Source organism: Anastrepha obliqua, chromosome 5 (genome assembly GCF_027943255.1).
Source record: "Anastrepha obliqua isolate idAnaObli1 chromosome 5, idAnaObli1_1.0, whole genome shotgun sequence".
Classification (NCBI taxonomy): domain Eukaryota; kingdom Metazoa; phylum Arthropoda; class Insecta; order Diptera; family Tephritidae; genus Anastrepha; species Anastrepha obliqua.
The window spans coordinates 5688694-5711756 of NC_072896.1; the positions used below are offsets into that span (position 1 = coordinate 5688694).

A 23063-nucleotide genomic window follows, 5' to 3' on the forward strand; every position below is an offset into this window, starting at 1 on the left:
CGGAAGGTGGTAAAGCTGAGGAAAAAGACAGTTCGAAGAGTGATAGTTCATCTTCGGAGGAAAAGAAGGATGATGCTCCGGCCGCTCCGGAATAATCGGCCTTAAATCCCATATTAGCTTAATAACGTTGTTGACCAATGCATTACTCGGATTGAAAATTTAATAAATATAGCCTAGCTCGCAAATTTGAAGTTTTCTTGAAAAGTGGGAAAAGCATGGTGACCTCAGCTACATTTGCCGGGTTTGCATAGACGCAAATTAGCTTAAAAGGTCAATTAGACAACTTACAAAAGTAGCCAAATAAGATGCTAATAATACTTTTAGAACCCTCTCCGAGCATTTCCAATGCTGGTGATGTTGGTCAAGGTAGTCAGTAAATATATAGTTTTTTATTCTAAGAAAAGTTTAAGAATCTTCATTGTGCAAAAATAATCTTCAGTGAATAGTTTAGCACGAGGTCTCATATCCTTTGACGGTCAAGGCACATAACTCTTGTGGGAAAGGGGTACTTGTAAATTATTCTTTTAAGAAGCTTTTGGCTGACAAATTCAGCATTCAAACTATGATCTAGGTATAACACCGCTTCTGGTACTAAATTAGACTCCCTTCAGGAAATTTTGTGAAACGAGATAGTATACTAAACCTTCACGAAGAATTTCTCTTATAAAATACTCGGACGAAAACGAGATTTGATTGCCTGTAACAGCATAAAGTTTAACCAAATACAATATCCTACGACCACTGGACTTCATGAATCCACTTTAAGGTCCACATGTGGCTTTTGGAAATAATACCGATTTTCATTATAATATTTTCCAGCTAGAACCTGTTTACTAATGATGTCCAGGTGAAGGTTGAAGATAGCTTCTGCAATCATCAGAAAGAGTAAATGTAGATCTCTCCATACTGCCACTAAGGTTGAAAACAAGCCCAAACGAGTAAAATTCAGATTATGAGAAGTGATGAGACATTTGGATTTAATCTAACGAAGCTACCTGGATTTATGTACGAGCTTGCCTGACTAAGTTTCTCTCAAATAGAGTTAAGTTTAAAGATGAATAGCTGCCGTTTATAGAAAGTATAGCAGAAACTAAAGATGCGATGGCTATTTGGGTTAAATTGTCTATGTGATAGCTTCTGTTTTCTCTCACTAGAAGGAAGCAGCTGGTTTGCTACCAGTGAAACCAATGGTTGTCATCTAAATTTAAATATCTGCATGGGATTATCTAATGAGCAAATTCGACAACCAATCGATTAAGAGTCGATTTATCCATATGGGTACACATATTACTCTATTAGTTTAATATTCAAAGTGACTATTGAAAGATAGATCAACGTCTACCTGCCATATAACGGTAAGTTCCAAAAAAGGGAAAAAATTATATTTCTGTTGCAAAACAGAAAGTTCTCAACAATCTCCTTCTCTCAAAAGTTCCCCCAGCATCCGAAATGGGTTGCTGTGAACCCAGCTTTTTTGCGTGTATGCCATTAGTCCAATGGCCGGCACGTACAGCTGCTAGTTTGGAAATTGAATGGTGTGGAGTCCCCAGGATTTGATGCGCCCTGCGTCTATTGTAATGCGGCCAAAGGGTTTTCAAAATAGCAAACGAAGAAATAGAGCTTCACCTGTTCTGAGAAATAAATTGTGCAATTCCTCTTTAATGGGGTATTCCCATGAACGGCGTGCGAAAAAAAGGAAAAGTTCGCGATTTTTTTTATGAAAAAAAAACTTCAACTATTTTTTCTTTTTACATTAGATTGTTTGATATTTAAAAATTGCAGAGATATGACTCAACAAAAAAAGGGTTGTCGCCGCACCTCAGCCATGATAACGGCCGTTCTATTCATCTGAAACAAAAAACTAAACAAATCATTTTATTCAGGAAGGTTGTCGTCATCATATGAACTATTGTAGAATCTTTGAAAAATAATTACATGCAATGAAATGGCAGCCTCTCAAACATGAAAATAGCGATTCTACAATTTTTTTTTTTTTGGCTTTGGTGAGCCATAAAAATCGAAAATATTATTCGATTGTAATCATTCTAGTTCATATAATAGGGGCATTAATTAAAAACAAAATGAGATCTTACACGTCCAAATCAGTAAGTTACATTTTGATTTATCGTGGCTGAGATTTTAAAAACGTAAGTTTTAAGGAAACGCGTTTAAAGTTGAAAGTACCATTCTTCTGACCTGTGCGTGCTCGGCTTTAATTCTCCGTAACTCATGGAGATTTCAAGATTTCTCGTAAATTCCTGTTGGAGATTATTCGAAAAGGATTACAGAATTAAGTAATTAAAAAACAAATAATTTTTTGAACCCGAATCATGGGAATACCCCCTTAACGACAGTCATAGGAATGCCAACCCCTGGGTGGGTGACCTCTAAAAAATTCCGTCAACCCCTTCCTGGCAAGCTTGTCAGTAATTCTATTTCCCTCCATGTTCCTATGTCCAAGATCAGAGTAATGTTATCTGCACCCCCAAGAGATTTGATCGCCCATTTTTAGAAGTTCACCAGTTTGGATCTGCACCATGGCATCGTCAGAGTCTTGATCGCATCTTGAATAACGGAAAACATGTTACTAACTCTTCATGTCTGCAGGATCGAAAAGACTTCTGCCTGAAAAACGCAAACAGTATTCGGCAGTTTTAAGGAAATATTTAGATAAATTTACTGATTTAGAGAATACCCCTGCTGCGACTCCCAATTCCACCTTTGAACAATCAGTGAAGGCAGAGGTGCCAGCCTTTACTCTTACGAGGACATCAACCAGCCGGGCAGAGGCACCATCCCCATTAAGCGACCGGACATTCCAGGTGCATGCCCTCAAATCGTATTCCTTATTTCGTTTGAAGGGGTCTTCATTAGTGTTGGAAGTTCTCATCCGAGGCTTCGTTGCTGTTTTCATTGGGGGGGCTTTTTAAGTGGCGGGTCCCAAACCCAGCGCACAACCAGCTATGCTGGGATGCTTCGCCTTCTCACATTAGCTCACTCCCGAACGGGTGTTCAGAAGCTATCCACAGGATACGTGGGCTAATCCCGGACGTTGTGAGCTGCTTGAACCATATGTAGAAGAATCGTCCTGGCCACTCCCAAGTGAATGGCGATCAGTAACTTTCCCCACATGCGTGGACTTCTACACATGGAATCATCCTCCATTATGAGTTTCTATGATTCCAAAAAGTAATAACCTGCCCAAATTAAATTTTAACAAAGAGTGCGCAGATATATGAAGTTCGCTTTTTACATTTCCTTACTTGTGTTTGGTACTTGCTTTATTTATTTGCTTTGTTTACCTGTATATAATAAACAGACAGGTGATGGGAATAAATGTTTAAAACGAAGTAGTTTTTTTGTAACAATGAGCTTGAAGGAGTTGCAGATAGAAGAAGTGCGAAAATACAAGCGTATGTATGATTTTTCTCTGAAGAAATACCGAAACGTGCAGAAAACGGTTCAAATTTGGGAGGAGATTGGGAGAGTGGTAAATGGGAGCTACAATATAAAAATTACGAAGGTCACATAATTTTGATTATTTGCAACAGCCTTTCACTATTGTTCATTTTGGCATGCACTCACAAATATAGAAAATGAAAAGGTTTCACTACAAATTTAATTTTATCTTAACCACAAAATGTCAAGTGGAAACCATCCCCGTCGCAATTGTTTTAACGGACCAAATTTTCCGACGGGAATAAATCCCCACCAAATTAATTCAAATTAAAAGAATTGTTTTAATATATGACTCGAAATGAGAAAGATTGATAAAAAGGTGGAAGATGAAATTCTTTCACTGACTGAAAATGGTCACTTATCAAGAGAAATAGCACAACGCTTGGAACATAATGGATATAATGTTCTTAAATGACGGAATATAAAGACCCCAAAGGTGGCAAAAAGGCATCCCAATCTACTTTCGGACAGAGATGCACGAGTATTGGAGCGATTATTGGCCATCAAGTAAACAAAAGACCAAAAGTAGCCGCAAAACAGAATAAAAACCCCGTCAGTGAATTGAAATTACGCAGAGCACCAGAAAAATTGGATTGGAGACCACCTTCAAGCCACAAAAGCCAGCATTAGCTGCCAAAAAGGTCAAAAGGGGTTGAGATTCTGCAAAAAGTACCAAAAATGGAGAGCTGATGACTGGAAAAAAGTGATATTAACCATTCTCAGTGGGGTTGGAAGCAATGTTTCTGGCGCTGACTGCATGAAAAGCTGAAAAAGCCCTAACTAAAACAAACGATGACGCAAGGCGGTGATAGCCTTATGGTGTGGAGCTGTGTCACGTGGTGGCATGTTGATCTATTGGTACAATTATTTGGGATAATGAAAAAGGAAGGCTATCTAAATATCTTACAGACCAATTTGTCGCATTTTGTTGGCCTAAGCGTTGAGACCTGATTTAAACTCGATTGAAAATTAATATGATATTCTAAAAAAATGGATAGCGTCTTACGAAATGCCCGCAAAGAACATCGACGAACTGTGGTCAAGAGTTCAGCAGGAATGGCATGATCTGCAAAACTTATCTATTGATAAACTGGTCGAGCACATGCCCAGACGTATAAATAACGTCATTAAGGCTCAATGTTAAAAAATATTAATATTAAATTTTATGTTAAGTTTAAGTTATTGCCGAGCTAAATTGGCTAAATGAATCTTTTGTTATTTTTAAATATTTTATAAACTTAAATTAATGCGTTTTATTTCTTAGCAAATGAAGTCTTTAAGCTGAAAATTGAATAGTAATATTTTGAAAAACTACTTCAAAAATGTATGAATATGACACACATTCATCCAGTTCTGCTCGCCACTTTACATAAGTTATGAATGGCTTCAGCGGCTACTTATTTACTAAGAGACAGAATTAAAGCATAAGTGAATTTAATTTCCATAAGCCGAGTTTCTCAAAAATGCATTTTATTCCAAAAAAAACAAACATATAGATTTAAATAATTCGAGCATAAATATAATATCCCTTCAAACTGCGTTGATTTTGCGCCTTATCAATTTCGTATTTTATTCGGATTAAGCCAATTAGCAGCGAACAAAGACGTTTATCTAATTATCGTCTAATTAAACCAATTCAATAAATCCAAGAGCGTTTGGAAAAAGCTACGATAATCTTCCAAATGGCTGCAGCACCTCCAATAACATCCGGATATCCGCGAGACTACACACCCATACATCCATAATAAAATGCAAAGCAAATCAACCAGCAACCTGAATGGCATATCCATTCTTGTTTAAACGCAGTTTGCATACAGCCAATTTGCTTGTAATTGAATTGTTGCACTGAATTGCAATTAAACTCTACTTTAGGAGCGTGAGCGCAAGCAAAGTTCTGCTTAACTTTTGTGCAAATTATCAACTGATTTATGAGCACTCATAATTAGTCCCTCCTGCAGCTTGTTAAAGTTTAACCATTTTCACTTTGCTATGTTGTTTTTTCTCACTTCTTTTCTAATTTGCTCTTATCTCGCTTTAAGCTGTTTTTATTATCTGCGAACATACAGAAGGACCCGCACTCACACAATGAAACGTGCACAGCCTGATTTACATACAACTTTGACTCCTCTTGCTCGGCGGCGGGCATTCATTGCTGCTCCTCCACATTGCTCGCTATCCGCTGCTCAATTCTTGTGCTTGCTGGCCCTTGCAGCGCTGAACCCGGCTTGGAGGGGGGTTCTACGGTGTACTCTGTATGTATAGTATGAAGTTTCAACTGTTTGCCTGTGTTGCAATGCAATTTTCATTAAATCTCATTTCACTTTTTCTCTGCATTTTTTCCGTTTCTCATTTGCCATATTAAATTATATGCACATCTAGCCACTCGCACGGATGTGTAGTTTTTGCTGTAACACATTTTTTGCACTTTTCCGTATCCGCCCACAATGTCGCCAGTTGGCGCCATCGCTTGTGCTGTCTTTGCTTCGTGTTGAATTTTGTATGTTGAAAAATGTTTTGTGCGCCTTCCGTGCTGTTTTCCAACATTTTTATGCATTTCGCTTTTGTTGCCATTTCTTTGTGCATATTTTTTATTCTTCCTCATTTATTGTTTTTACATTGTGCAAGAATTCCCGTAGTGACATCTATGCCCCACCCCAATGAACATTTTTACTAAAGTGCTAAATTACTGTGTTGGGCGTTCACTCTTTTGCAGCTATCTGCTGCTCGGTCTTACCTACACACACACACATTTAACACTTGTACTACCTGCTGAAAAAACTCATTCTATTTTTCTGGAAATCTGGTTTATTTCTCTTTTGCTGTTTTGATGTTTTGCTGCTTGTCTGGAGTTGTTTTGAATGTCCGACATCGATATATCTTCCCAAAGTTTTTATCTCTGATATACCTGATGTATTTTTTACACCAAGCGCACAAAATTTGTTCCAAGCTAAGCAAGCTATACTACAAAATACGTATTCAGTTGAAATTTTTCAACAAAGAAACGAAAGGCATTATTCGCGAAGCCTGATGGCCTTAAATCAATAACCCTTAAATTTTTTCTCAACTTTTTCAAGAGACCACTGCATATACACATTTGGCAGAAGTTGAGTCTGAGCCATGCTCCAAACAACAAGACAGGTTTGTGGAACTCAAAACTTTGTATATAGATGGATCACTGACCAACAAGGAAATACCGCTATAGTATTCCTCGATACTTTCCAGCGATGATTGCCAATTTTTTAACGCTGATCGGGCTTCCTCAAACTCTTCCAGAATTTGCTTGCATTCTTCAAGAAAGAAAAACGTTATGCGCGGACTTGGGGTATGTGTCTATTATTAGCCAGGCGCACTCCAGCCAGGCCACTTCTAGAACCTCGTGTTGAACACTCTATCTCTGCAGCCTGTGGTCTAAAGTCATGTGGTGCTGAATGCTTGTGTTGAAGATCTTACCCTTGCCGCTATAAACAAGCACACCCTCTTTTTAAGAAAACTATTACAGAAAGCACAAATTGGAGGAGGAGCTCGGCCAAACAACTAACAGAAGTGTACGCGCCAATTATTTATTTGTTTAATTACAGATGGTATTGGATATTGTGGTCCGAGTAGTGAGAGGAAAGATCTTTTACTTCTTTTCACTAAAAAAACGAGCTCTAACATTCTGCGCTGAATGGGCGCTTTCTACCAAAGTTAAGTACCTGGACATCATCTTGGAAAGGAAGCTCAAGTTGAAGCGCCACATCGAAGAGAAATCCAAGCAGATCGTAGCTACCCAAATGATACATAACCCTTGTGTAGTTTACGGGGTTTATACACCAGTAGAAGAAGTAAAAAATGGAAGCTGAGTTATGAATCACAAATAAAAATTGGTTAGGTTTTTGCAATTTGTTCAGCCGAAGGCGGTACAGCGGCCCAATGGGTTGGTGCATAACTACCATTCACAAGTGCGCAAGTTCGAATGCCCATGCAGGAAACATCATGATAGAAAAAGTTTTTTCTAATAGCCGTCGCCCCTCCGCAGTCGATGGCAAACATTCCAGTTTATTTCTTCCATGAAAAAGCTCCTTATAAGACACCATTTGCCGTTTGGAGTCGGCTTAAAACTGTAAGACCCTCTACTGGGTTGCCCATATTCGACGGACCCGACGGATTTCGATGACTCTTTGGGCCCATTCCAATCGACGAGGCTTGTCCGCAGGCAACAATCTTTGCATCAATTGAATCTTATACGGGAATAAATGCCAATCAATGCGGATAATTCGTTGTAAGTGGTCCGAGCAATGCCCAACTGCTGAAGCGGCGATTTTGGGATGTCTTTGGCGACGCCTTGGTCGGTTTTGATTTGGCCTCTTTGGATTAGAAAGAGCATCACCAGTCGAAAACCTTTCGAACAAACGTTTAATGGTATTCTTAGAAGGCGCACCTTTCACATTATTTAATTTTTTATACGCACGTTGAGTCTTCACAATTGACTTCTTTTGTTGAATGTAAATTTCAATAATTTGGGAGCGCTCGCGTGGCGTGTACTGTTCCATAGTAAAAGTCTGCTTGGACTGACGCTTCCAACGCGGTATGTTATTAAGCGATCTGACGTCTCTGTCAAAAGATACAGGGTTGCCAGATGGGTCCGTCGAATATGGGCAACCCTGTAGTTGTGAAACAACATCAAGACGCACACCACAAATACGAGCAGGAGCTCGACCAAACACCCAAAACGGGCGTAAGCGCCAATTATTTATTAATTTATTTTTAATTCTTCAAGAAAGTTACAAAATATTTCAATTGTATTGGGGTCACATGACAAGTCTTTACAAGGCACTCGAGTTATTAAATTCCCAGGAATTAAAAAACAGCGTGAAAATAATTTTGATCTTTGTCTAGTTTATGGAGAGTGGGGGCTTATGGATAGGTAGGTAGAAGTTGCAGTCGGTCTCTAACCCTTGTGAATGCAGAGGGCGTAGAAAGTAGTGTGGTGATCGTCCTTTTGTTAGGAGCTTATCTGGTCGATCTCGATAGCCCGGATGGTTTGTTATCACTGTCAATTACCTAGAAATATTGACCTTTGTGGGTCGCAGGTGAATTAGTGAAGATAATTTTTGTTTTATGCTTCGTAAGCCAGGCGAGAGGTATAGAGATGGTCCTAGCCGAATGAAATAGGTAAGTGAATAACAAATATTGCATATTTACAAGGGAGGGAAATAGCAAGAAAAACTTGCTTAAACACGCGACATTCTGTCAGCTCGCCTACTAGTGAAAGTTGTTGGGATTTAACTTCAAGCAAACATGGATTTCTTCTAGAAACGGAATTGTTACCGCTTGTCAAGTGAATGAGTTGGAAATCCGGTTTATTGCTGCGAATTGGGCAATAACTTTAAAGGATCTAAAAACATATGCCTGTTTTATGTGCGATTTCAGATATAAATTTGGCGTGCTTGTTAAATAAATTTAGAAATCTTGCAGCTCATATTCTTCGGATTTAATTACTTGTGTTTTTGTTTTTCATTTTACGGAAGTGACAGTCATTTCCATGCACATAAAACGCATTATGGGTATAAAAATCAGATGCTCCGCTGGAAGTAGCTTAAGTTAGATTTGTTTCTCTTTTCTGCCATTTTTCTTTGAACGCCAAGCTGTGTCCGCTAGTTGCTGGTTCTACGCAAATCTGTTTGATATTCTGTCAGCGGGGAGTTAAATTAATATTTGGCATTGCGTTGTCGTGTCGCTAAGTGAATTGTTAGCAATTGAGTTTTTAACTACGAACGCATTCTGACTTACAAATGCAACGAGTATTTATTTTTACTATTATTATTATTTTTTTTTTTTACGATGTAATGAAATTGTAGACACCCTTGGAAGTTTCATTGGAAGACATAAAAGGTATGACAGAAAAACTGGAAAATTTTAAGATATGCAAAATAATAAATACAAGGCGACAGGAATCAGAGCGAGTAGTGAAAAAACTGAAGTATTTAAATTTACAGTGACTCTTGTAATTCATTGCATGTGGTTAGAAAATGGAGAAGATGACCAGAGCGAAAGACCCGCCTTTTCACGGAAGGCGGTAAGAGACAGAACGCGTGATAAGAGTGATTGAAACTGTGAAAAAAACTTTAAAGTCATCTCGTAAAAAGCGAGAGAAGGTTTGTAAAACCGTCGGATAGCAATTTTGGCTTATCTTACAACGAGTAAGGTTAGTTTCAACTGGTTGACTTGCAGTCACGCGTAAACCGGTGCGGTCCATAGCGATATCAGATGGAGTTCATTAGTTGTGCATTTTAAAATAGTCCACCTGCATGGTGCCTGTTTCTGTAGCAAATTTAAGGAGACATTTCGAACTTACTGCTGAGGTATCTTCCAATCTATCAAACTGTGATACCCCCAGATATTTTAAGCGCGTTTGGAGTAACGCAGGCATCTCTTGAACCCTGCTCTCTCATTTCCTGCAATTCTCGCTGTCCGAGATTCCTGTCTACTAATTTGACTTTCAGGAAAACTGTGCGGGTGCCAGAAACCTGCGTTATTAATGTAAATATTTACCGGACACTATTCAATGGGCTTGGATTTCCTCATCGTGTTCTTCCACGTTGTCCTGCTTTCGTTAGGCAAATAGTCACACTCTGTGGCCCTCATTTCATTAGCACTCTTCGAAATCTATCCACCCTTTCTATTGTGTTTTTACACCTTTTGGATTGATACTCTTCTAAGTGCGCCCGTTTCAGGAACATTCGGCTAAGCAAAACTCGAAAAAACAGAATTACATGAAGAAAAGTAGGTGTTCAAAATAAAAGAGGGTCTGTCCTTACGATTAACTGCTAAATTACATTTTTTATATTTATTTATTTCACCACTTAAAACTAATGAGTAATACTTTTGGCCTTCCATCAAAATTTCACCAGGAGTTGCAAAGGGAAAATATTTCAATATGTGGCAAAATTTTGGTATTTTTGTGCGAATTTTCGATTCATAAATCTGCATTTAGTTGTAACTTCTAAATTATAAAACTTTTTCGATTACAGGCAAATTTTACAAATGGCAAATATTTGAATAACAACTGTCAAAAATACTTGACGCCAACGGCAATAGATAGCAATAACTTGGTAACAAACAGCAACAACAATAGAACTTCAAATATGGAAATGGAGATGGCAACTGCAGTTGCAACAGACAGCAACGCACAACAAAGGTAAGGGAACATTTGTGTGTAAGTGCGAATGTGAGTGAATATATCGGTACACACACTTGTATCTGTGCATGTGCCGGTACATTTGTGTACGGTGAAAGCCAGCGGAAATGACAGTATTTACACAAGTTCCGGTTTTGGGAGAAGTTGACACATCAGCCACTAGCTGCGGTGACTCTGTTTGGCCGCCTGAATGTGTGCGTGTGTGCGGCGCACAGCCATTCGGACAAATGACAGAAAAAGTTCAAAAAATCTGTGTGACAAATAGTGGCATATGTTGAGCATAAATGGCGACACACAACCATAGCCATAATAAATGGTAGTGGCCATAGTCGTGTAACTGGGGGCGAGCAAGCCATTTGCGTCGCCAGCAAAACGTTCCTTTTATGTTTTTGTTTAGATTTTTGAGCTTTTGGTTTTTTTGTTGTTTTTTTTTTTTGTGCGCTGCAGCATAAATCTGTACAAAAGTCTGCTATGTGTGATTTTTCTGCTGCCTGTTTTTTTGACAAAATGCAAATGTACGCGGGCAGAAAAACGTCGCTCGCACAGTGCAACAGTTTGACATATGTTGTAGCGGCAACAACAGCACGGCAACAGTAAATAGCGCACAAAAACATTTAACGGTTGTTTATTTATTTACTTTCTTTTTGTTTTGCTACCCCACAGCTGACAAAGCGTTGCAATGTGGAACACAAACAAACTATGCAAAACAGCAGAGAACCTAACACAAACAACAACGCGGCAGAAATGATCACAGCGACGAAAAAGTGGCTTTGCAAAAACTCTGTGAAAAAGTGTAGTTGAATTTTCTGTTAAATGGTCAAAGGTGTGGAAGACAAGGCAAGAAATGCTGCGATAACATAAAAGTTCGTACTTCTCAGAGGGCACAGTGGTCATGGCCTTACCGTTTTAGGTGGCGCATTAATACCAGGAGTTAAGCAAATTTCTGTTGCTTCTTCAGACTTTTTCTTTAATCCCCATATCCCCGTATCCCCATACCTACTGGGTTGCCCATATTCGACGGACCCATGTGTTTTTTTTTAAATCAAAGAAAAACACAATTTTTTGATGTTGACGATAATAATCATTTTATTTGGTTCAAGTAGATTTGTTGACATCACTTTTTGAATATGATATCTCTCAAATGGCCACCTTGAGCCTGAACGGCGTATTGTACCTGTTTTGCAGCATTTTCTATAGTTTTAGCGAACATTTCGGCTGGAATAAAGCCTATTTCCCCACGGATGTTGTTCTTGAGCTCTTCTATGGTCTTTGGCTTATTAATATAAACCTTTGATTTTAAATATCCCCACAAGAAGAAGTCAGGTGGCGTTAATCAGGCGAACGATGTGGCCAGTCAAAATCGCCATTTTTCGACATCAAACGACGAGGAAACAATTTCTTCAAAAAATCGATTGTGGTGCGAGCTGTGTGTGGTGGAGCGCCGTCTTGTTGAAACCAGAACTGCCTCACACGCTTTCGACGAATAATTGGCATGACAAAAGTGGTTATCATATCGCGATGACGCTCCTGATTGACGGCAACAGCTTGACCATCTTCATTTTCGAAGAAAAACGGCCCAATAATCGTTTTCGCACTAACGCCGCACCAAACAGTGACTTTTTCGTCGTAAAGAGGTACCTCTTGAATTTCGTGAGGATTTTCAGTGGCGTAAATACGGCAATTTTGCTTGTTTACCGTCCCATTCAATAAGAAATGAGCCTCATCGGACATGATGATTTTGTTCCAAAATTGCTCGTCATCTTCAGCCATTTCGATGGCTCTTTGGACCCATTCGAATCACCGAGGCTTGTCCGCAGGCAACAATCTTTGCGTCAATTGAATGTTATACGGGAATAAATGCAAATCAATGCGGATAATTCGTTGTTAAGTGGCCCGAGCAATGCCCAACTGCTGAAGCGGCGATTTTGGTATGACCTTGGCGACGTCTCAACACAGGCCCGTACAAGAGCAATAGTCTCATCCGATCGCCTTGGTCGGTTTTGATTTGGACTCTTTGGATTAGAAAGAGCATCACCAGTCGAAAACCTTTCTTGCAAACGTTTAATGGTGTTCTTAGAAGGCGCACTTTTCGCATTATTTATTTTTTTATACGCACGTGAAGTTTTCACAATTGGCTTCTTTGTTGAATGTAAATTTCAACAATTTGGGAGCGCTCGCGTGGCGTGTACTGTTCCACGGTTAAAATCTGTTTGGACTGACGCTTCCAACGCGGTATGTCATTAAGCGATCTGACGTCTCTGTCAAAAGATCCAGGGTTGCCAGATGGGTCCGTCGAATATGGGCAACCCTGTACACTTGTATACCATCTGCGAATGGAAGATGTTTTTTTGTTTTCAATGATAACCTTTTTATAGCAGAGAAGTTTTTAACAGGTTATCGGTAATGCTGGTCGAGGGGCGATCGATATTAGAATACATTTTTTCTATCAATTCATATTTCATGCCCACAGTGCATTTCAAAGCCGTGTGCTTCCGAACTTGAGTCAATCGCAAGCCCATTCAGCTGGTCTGTTAACGGACGTTGAACCTATAGACTTATTACCAAAATTAGCCATTGGGTGACCAGGAATCACGGAGATGTGACCACTATTTGACCCAAATATTGAGTGATCACGGATGCTTCTTGGATTGCCTCCATCGTTTTCATATGGAGGGCACTCCGTTTTGTCCAATGTAAAAAGCGCACAACAATGCAATAGAAAGGGCGGAGCGCGTGTTCTTCTTCTGCGATCGTTTTAACGAAGAACGCCGAACGCTTGAGCTATTCTTGGGTGAACAGCTGAGCCCAGACAGCTGAATCAATAAGTGACTGAATGAGTGTGCATCAAATGATTACAGTTAAAAGCTTCCTGCAACACGCGGAGTGCCAGCGCAAAACGCAGCTCCAGATTTTTTACTGAAAACCCAATTTTATCGATCCAGCATCGGAAATTTGAAACGCCTGTTGCCAAGGAGGGTGATTATATATTTGATAAAAAAAACTTGTAAGAAATTTTTATTTATTCGAATTTACCGTAAAAAAGGCAATCATTTCTTTTCTTTTAATACCTTCGCTATCTTGAATATAGAGGAAAGTTTATAGGTCTTTGTAAGTGGTGGCACAGAAAATAGATTTATTGGGAATAAAACGGTAAAAATTTTATTAAACTCCATTCGAAAAACAACAAGCACATAGTGCCCCCTTTGTCCCTCTCCCCTACTACCACAAGTGATGCCCAAGGGTGCACTTTCGTTGCCAAATTTTTGGCATATTTGTGGAAGCGAAAATACATTAAAAAATATATCTGAAAAACAAACAAGTGCAACAGGACAACAGTGTGGCATGGGATGTATATGTATTTGTTCTGTTGCCATTAAGTTGTTTGTTTTACGCGCGCAACTTTATTTGTTGCTGGTTTTCACAGAACACTCGCTGACGCCGCTTATTTGTTTTTTTCCCGCTGCATTTCGCATTACTGATACGCTGATGCAGGCGATTTTCGAAAGGCAAATAAACAATTTTCAATCTTTTTTCAAGCAATTTTTTTTTTCATTTGTTGCAATGCAACTGACCAATAAACGCCACACAATGGCTGCTGGCGGAAAAAATGGTATTAAGTGTTATTTCGAAAATAATGGGAAAGGTTATTTGCGGAAGGAAAGGAGTGGGGGTAAGCTACACCGGTGCAAATGCGTTTCAAAGTCGTACCTCACATTGGCCAGCATCAATAACAGTTAGTGAATTCGCGCATTCAACAATTTCTCACAGAAGCTCAGCTTTGAGTGAAGTTGAGCGGAAGTGTAGCAGCGTTTTTTGTTTTATCTTTACGCTCGCGCACTGCCTGTTGATCCACGAAAGCGCTAGTATCGTTTGCTTACATACATACATACATAGATATATGAACATATAATACGCGCATTCACACCTTCACGCCACTCTTCTGGCTTCGAGAAAATCAATAGAGCTTTGTTTTCAAGCTACATTCACACATTTCCCAGTTACATTCGTATAAATTGTCTAACTAACTTCCCGTTGCATGAATTTTAAATTTCTGTATAGCACCGCTTTTTCCTGCACAATTTCATGTGTTCACAAACGTACGCACAGCACGCACACACACACATACAAATGTGCATATGCTGGGAGTTACATGTTTTATAGCGCGCACTGTGAGCGCAGAAGCACTGCTAGCTCGCCAACGAGCAAATAATGTAATTGTACATATGTTGAAATGTCAACCCCACATGAGTAATGTGATTTTTATGCCCCAGTACAGTTCTTCCAAGTCATGCATCCCCGTGCTAGCTGTTAATCAAACACACATAAATACGTACTAAAAAGAAATTTTATGGAACTGTAAAAATTGAATGAAGCTGTACAGTGATAGCGGAAATGATTTAAAAAATGTAAAGAAACAATTTTGCAAGCAAGTAATGGCTTCTTCCGTTTGGGGACCGGATATTCGAAAGTGTAAGCGCATTTAGACTGCTGGAACTCTCACTGTAAGTTTATGGGGCTCCTTTATGACATATATGCGCGCCTGTGTATATGTATGTGTGTAGATAAGTGTCGATACTAAGTGACAAAGATATTTTTTCTATATAAGCTTTCCTTCTTCCAGCACTAATTTTGGGATGCAAAATTCAAAGTCGCAAAAATTGCAGTTTTGAATCTAAGTTTGCGTTAAATGAATTGTTGGTAGTTTCAGATCCACGAATAATGTTTGTAAAATGCGCAAGATTTGAATAGAGTTCGATTTTCTTGCCCTGAAAGTGTCGAGTTCTACTCCTCTACTTTTCCCCCCAGTACGCGTATTAGAAGGTTCAGAAAACATTTAAAATATGTGGGGACAATTATTTCTTCAGCTATTCTGCTTAATGAAATTAAGTTGAAAAACGTGCCCTACAAAGCATCTTTGGGCAAAAACCTTGCTATCAAACAGTGACAATGGCCATAGCGCGATTTTGGAAACACGAAAATATCATTCTAGGCTGGTTCTCCATTTAGACTACGAAATCGAAATTAATAGTACGCGACTTACAGATTCCACTAAAATTTTTGGGTTCCCAGAGAAGTACTTAATATTCACCGAAATGAAAAGAATCCAGATGAGCTTAATAGAAATTGGAAAATGCACCCAAGAAGGACAATTTTTGTATTCAAAGCAAATCGGAACGAAAAACAGACTTGTATGTAATTTTTTCTTTTTCCCATTCTCCGCATAGCTGCAACAAGTGCCAGTTTTTCAAACGAAAATGCAGCGATTTGTGTGGCTTGGTTAAAATATAAGAACAGTTCTCTATTTAGTATCCATCAAATTTCCAGAAGGATAGCCTCTGTTAATTTGAGAGGATGGGAGGAGTCTCTGCTACTTTCAGATCTTGAAAATCATTAAAATATAGAAACCGAAATAAAAAAAAAATATCAAAATACAATTTTAAATTTAATTTTTTTTTCTTTTACCTTTTCTATATTTTTTTCTACATTCAGATCAACAAAATAATTAAAATTAAATAACCGGGATAAAAGAAAATTTAATTTCTCCCACGTAACCGAAATGCAAAAACAAAAAACAAAATTTTAATTTTTTTATTTTTTCCACATTCGACTCAAGAAAATCAATAAAATATGGTAACCGGAATTAAAAAAAAAACAAATTGTTACATTTATATTTAATTTCAGATCAAGAACATCATAAAATACGATAATCGAAATTAGAAAAAAAAATCTGCAAAGCTTTTCTACATTCAGATCACGAAATTCATTAAACTATTCTAACAAAAATTCAACACAAAAATTAAAAAAAATTGTTTTCCTTACTTGAGATCAAGAAAAAAATTAAAATATAAATAGTAACCGAAATTCAACCGAAACAATTAATTTTTTTTTCTTCATTCAAGAAAATTATTAAAATAAAGTAACCAAAACTCCAAAAAAGAAGAAATTTGAGGAAAATTTGAATTTTTTTACATTCAAATCACGAAAAAAACTAAAATATATAATATTAGGTGCGCAAAAAAATTCTCACTGGTTTTTTAATGAAAATACAACTTTATTCTGAAAAAATGGTTACAAGTGAATCATTGAAAGTATTGTCCTTCGCTGCCTACTACTTTTTGCCATCTTTCTGGTAGATCTCGTATACCGTCGCGGTAAAACTGTTCATCTTTTGAGGCTATCCACGGATCAAGCCATTTTTTGATGTCTTCATATGAATGGAGCTGCTGGTCAGCTAGACCATGTGCCATCGAACGGAACAGGTGATAATCGGACGGCGCAATATCTGGAGAATATGGTGGGTGGGGTAGGATTTCCCATTTCAGTGTTTCCAGATAGGTTTTAGCGGGTTTGGCAACGTGAGGCCGAGCGTTGTCATGCTGTAGAATCACTTTCTCATGCCTTTCCGCGTATTGTGGACGCTTCTCGCGCAGTGCTCGGCTCAATCGCATCAATTGAAGTCAATACCGATCCTCAGTGATGGTTTCGGTTGATTTCAGCACAGTTCATAATAATTAACACCAACTTGGCCCCCCCAAATACATAGCATAACCTACGCAGCATGAATATTCGGCCGAGGCGATGACGTAGAAGTATAACCGGGCAGTCCTCATGATTTTATTTTCTTTGGATTGCTGTAATATATCCCTTTTTCATCACCCGTCACAATGCGATGAAGAAAGCCCTTCTTTTTTTGCCGCTGGAGCAGTTGTTCACAAGCGAAAAATCGAAGTTCAACATCTCTTGGTTTCAACTCATAAGGAACCCACTTCTGAATCATTCCCTAAGCATGCAATCGCTTGGAAATGGATTGGTGGGTAACTCCTAATACGCGGATGCTCATTGAGCAACGCCTCCAATTCAGCGTCTTTGAAGGTTTTTGGCCTTCCTTCACGCGGACGAGCGTCAACATTAAAATCACCGTCTTTGAAGCGACGGAACCAATCTCGGCCTGTTGTTTCATTTAAAGCAGCATCTCCATAAACTTTTTGTAGCTCTCGGTGCGCTTCAGCTGCCGTTGTTCTCGAATGAAAGAGGAAAATCAACACTTCCCGCAAATGACGATTATTCGGCACAAAATCAGACGTTTTCACAAAACCAAAAGTATATGATACCAAAACAAAATCACTAATGTGTCGAAGCAGTTTGTTTGCCAATGTCTAAGTTTGGTTTATGATGTTAAGGTTATGTTAGAATCGACCAGCACACAAACAGCGGGAATTAGTTGCGCACCTAATAGTAACCGAAAAAAATCGACAAAAAAATTTAACATTTTTTTCTTTTCCTACAGTCTGATCAAGAAAATTAACAAATTCAACAAAATATGTTTTAAATTTTTTAGAGTAACCGAAACTCAAAAAAACACAAAAAAGGAATTTTAGTATAATTTTTTGTTTTTACATTCAGACAAAGAAAAGAGTTTAAATATATACATACATATATAAATATATATTATATATAACAGAAATTCTAAAAATAATTTTAAATTTGTTTTTACATTCAGATCAAGAAAATCATTAAATATTTTATGGCTACTGTTAAAATAAGGTAACCGAAACTCAGCAAAATAACTATTAAATTTTTTTATTATAATTAAAATATATAACCGAAAAATTTAAATTTGAAAATCTTTTTCACATTCAGAAGAAGAAAATCATTTATGTAACAAATATGTAACCGAAATTCAACCAAAAAATTTTGTTCAATATTTTCTTTATCCCACATTCATATCAAGAAAATAATTAAAAAATAGTACCGCAAAGCTTTAATTTTTTTCTACATTCAGATCAAAAAAATCATAAAAATATTGTAACCGAAATTCAACCAAAAATTTTTTTACATTTTTTTCCCTATATTCATATCAAAAAAATCATTCAAAAATAAAGTATTTGGCAAAATATTATTGTATTATATATTATTTTCCTTTTATTATAATTTTTTTTTATTTCCCAGCAGTTTGTTCTGAAATATCTTTATAATGTACATATATTACGAAAAGTCAGCAAAAATTAAAGAATATATTCCCTTTGATCGAGAACAAATATCCTGCCGGCATCCCAATGTACAACGAATGGGTTTGAGTACTCGCAAACTTGCAAGCAAAAATTATCTCACGCACAACTTTGGTCAGTTAGTTAGGCTGTGTGCAAGTAAACAAGCAAGTACGTGCTCTGATGACGCGAGCAAAGGTGGAAAGATAAATAAAACTATGTGCATGCGTATGTAAATAAACATTTGTGGAAAACTATACAAATGTGCCCTTAGGGGGACTTCGCTCTCTTCTATCATAGCTGGGCGCATAAGGTTTATGCTTGCCACAACTTATGCTTGTTAAATATTTACATAAGCAGATTTGGTAACTCCCAGAGCTTCGTTTATTTGTGAAGATTTATTTGTATGAACTTCTTTTTTTTTTTGAGACTTACCAACAACTTTGACGAAGCCGTACTGCGTCTTCGCTGTCACCGTATTTATTTGACACATGTAACGCCCCTTGTCCTCCTCCTGTATGTTATTGATATGCAGGAACCATGTACGGTGTTTGTCATGCTTGTCATGTGTGACACTAATGCGTGGATTACGCGTGATCACGTGATTGTGAACGGTCAATATGGCTGATTGCTCGAAATGCATCCACGCCACCTGCGAAAAGCGATAAAAATAAGCGAAGGAGGTTGAGAAAAAATGCTATAAGAAAGTGTGAGTAGATGAATATGTAAAATGTGTGAGCAAAAGATAGGAGAAGAAGAGATATGAATACAAATTATGTGGCTTAGGTGGTACATTGTAAATATGAATGCTTGATGAAGAATACTAAGGCGTGATTTGACACCGAGAATATTTGTCCTTTTGTCATGTCAGCACAATGCTGGATATTTGCCTTAAGCCTTGATTGAGCAATTAAGCAGCTTTATGTGAAGAATACAGATTTCAGATACTACAAACTGCTGGCTAATTCAAGTCAAAAGTGCATATCCTCAAAACCCCACCCTTAACAGCCAGCATAAATTTTCAGTTCAGTTCAGTTTTCTTAACCCATACCACCTTTCCTTATACTTATACACTTACTGGCACAATCCTGCCATCGAACGCGTCAAACTGATATTAATAACGATCAAAAAGTAAGTTTAACAAAAGTTGTGCTACTCAGCGTGCAGGCAACCCGCTGGCACATAATGACAAATTCCACATACGCCCTGTATGACAATCATGGCAATGCGGAAAAAACGCCAAAGCTGTAATGTGAGTGTGAGAAAATGTTAAAAAAAAAAAGAAACTGTGACAACAAATGCACAAAACAACAACAAAAAACTCAAAACAAAAAAAAAACATAGATGTCAGAAAAAGAATAAGAAAAATCAAAATAAAAACAAGCACATCTCAGCCACCAAATTGCCCGCATAAATGATATGCCAGCATGTTGCAGCAGCTCAACTTTGTTGTGGCAAATGCGCCATCAATTTTTATGCGAGATTAACGTATCGAAGGAAAAAACAAAAACCGACAAACATACACAAGCGCACATAATAAAGTTAAGTGAAATAAGGACACCCAACAAAAACAAGAACAGAGCGAATAATGACACAACTTCCAAGAAATCTCAAGCATGGCAAGAATACTTTTCACACTCATTGCACTTGGTAGAATTTGTGCGCCCAGAAAGTTTGTCACATACTTTTTAATGAAATGCTATGCGTTGTACATGCACACACACACTCACACAGAAAAGCGCATAGCAAATCTTCTATGAAAATATTTGTGTCGAACAGCCGCTGCAATATTTTGCATTGAAATTTAATAAATTACTTTTTATTCGATAAACAAAAGTTGGAAAGTAAAAGCAACTGGGTTCAAGAAAAAGCAACCGTGGTAATGCGAGGGGTAGATTGAAGCTACGACGAAGCAAATGTGGCAGCACATGTCGCCGAAAAGTTTCGAAAGGGTAAGAATGCAAGAAATATAATTTATGACGAAGTTGAGAAGAGATTATGAATTTTTTTATAGTTTCTACAGATGTCCCGTGCAGGTATGAAATTCTTCAGGATCTTGGAGGTATTTCCGAATGGAAAATATATAGTCAGATATTCTGAAGGTCCCTGGAAGGTCGCTGATGGCACGATTTCTAATGCTTCTACTGACAAAAACACTTACAGGAATGCTGCTGCAATAACAAAACAATCACAGCAAACGTAAGACTACAGTGCGCTTTATGGCTATAGCACAGAATACATAAAAAATTGTATTTCGATCTGGCGATCATTTTCGATCTCTTCTATCATTTTCGAAGTATTTGAAGCTGGCGTGTCTTTGTATTTTTTTACAATGGAAAGAATCGAGCCTTGCGCTGTGATAAAATTCTTTGCTTAGGAGTAAACGCCTTTGCTAATGAAAGTGTTAATAGGATCTGCTCCTTCATTTCTAACTGCACATCAATGGGTTTTAGTGTGTAATAGTGGTCGAAGATCAACCATATAGTGGGCGTTTCAAAAATAGCAACACCCCCTGAGCTTCCTTGAGGAAGCCTATATAAGGCTTGTAGTTTGACTAAGTTTGACTAAGCATGGCATTCCTGATAACGAAAACATTTCATATAAGTGAATAGTCCATATTTTGAAGAACAAATAATTGTTCAGAAAGTAGTGCCACATCTGTTAGGTTATGTTAGGTAAGCCTGGTTGGCAATAGGCCACGCATAGACCTTTTGGTCCCTAGCGATACCAGATGGAGACCGACGTCTATGAATACTGAAAGTAGATATCATGTAGGATGTCAGCGCTTTTTGCGCAAACAATGGGGCTCGCAGGCATTTAAACGCGTTTTTAATAATGCCGAACAGACGCACAGAATGTGTTCTAAAATTTCATTAACCTCCTCTCTGCAATTTCTGCATTTGTCCATGTTAGCACTCCCTATCTTGTACGCATGTGCAGCCAATAGATTGTGCCCTGTTAGCATACCTATGATAGTTCTGCATTCCTTTCGCGAGAGCATAAGTACGATTTGAGTCAGGTGTTTGTCGTTAGTTCTACACATGACTTTTGCTGTTTTATATGTGGTCAGATTAGTTCACCTAGCTTCCACTCGCTTTTTCATGTGATCGTCCATTTCATTGTATGTTGTATTTAGCGGTTTTGGTATGTCCTTCTCTTGTTTAAATGGTAGTTTAACAGCACTTTTTGCTATCTCATCTACTATTTCGTTCCCCATAATGCCTTTGTGACCAGTAGATATGGCCTCCCTACTCCGTTGAACATTTTTGGACTTAATTAAGGGTGTTTTTTTAGAGGTTAGGTTTTCAAGTTGGCACTACTTTTTTCGTAGATGGTCTTTTTGACAGCTGTCACTTGATTTATGCTCAGTTTGGTTTGCCATTTCATAATGAATAGACTTACACCTGAACAACGTTTGCAAATCGTGCAAATTTATTACGAAAAGAATGGTTCGGTTCGCGCGAAGCATCGAAGAAAATTTTGTTCAGCGATGAAGCTCACTTTTGGTTGAATGGGTATGTTAATAAGCAAAATTGTCGCATTTGGAGTGAACATGATCCACAATCCATTGCTGAGACGCCGTTACATCCTCAAAAAGTCACTGTTTGGTGTGCTCTAAGGGCAGAGGGAATCATTGGTCCATATTTCTTTAAAAATGAAGCCGGCCATAATGTTACAGTCAATGGAGAGCACTATAGAGCCATGATTAATGACTTTTTCGTGCCTGAATTGGACGATGCTGATGTGGACGACCTTTGGTTCCAACAAGACGGCGCTACATGCCATACAGCCAACGCAACAATCGATTTATTGAAGGAAACTTTTGGTGAGCGCATTATCTAGCGCCGTGGACCTGTGGCGTGGCCTCCAAGATCGTGCGATATAACACCGCTGGACTATTTCTTGTGGAGATATGTGAAGTCGCTTGTCTACGCAGATAAGCCCGAGACGATTGACGTCTTGGAAGAGAATATTCGGCGCGTTATTGCTGACATACGGCCCCAATTGCTGCAAAAAGTGGTCGAAAATTGCGCCTCTCGGCTGGAATTTATTCGAGCCAGCCGCGGCGGCCACTTGCCCGAAATCATTTTTAAAACATAATGGCAAACCCTTATCTTTATAATAAAGCTAAATTCTTGGCCATAACATTAAATTATATACGTTTTATTTCATCTTGAAAACCTAACCTCTAAAAAAAACACCCTTTACAATATGAGCTTATTGCTTTTATTGCTGATTGACTGTCCACGAATATATTACTTGTTGAGTTCTTTCTTGTTCGAGTGTAAGCTAGCTCTGCGGCTTTCCCCACAGCAAAAACTTCTGCTGTGGTCTGGCAGCAGAATAGGCTGCCTTATCCCTAGTTTTGAGCAGTAAATACCCGCTCTTACTCCGTCTAAAGTTTTAGATCCGTCTGTATAGATGTGAAAAGTTCT

The 23063-nt window shown here is 38.2% G+C and overlaps 1 protein-coding gene across 1 annotated transcript in view; it reads right to left on the minus strand.

Moving 5' to 3' along the window:
- LOC129247314 (lachesin) overlaps positions 1-23063 on the minus strand; it is a 151694-nt gene that overhangs the window by 85879 nt on the left and 42752 nt on the right. Inside the window, exon 3 of the mRNA XM_054886400.1 lies at positions 19063-19279. Within this exon, the coding sequence (XP_054742375.1) occupies positions 19063-19279 (217 nt within the window). The remainder of the gene's footprint in view (positions 1-19062; positions 19280-23063) is intronic.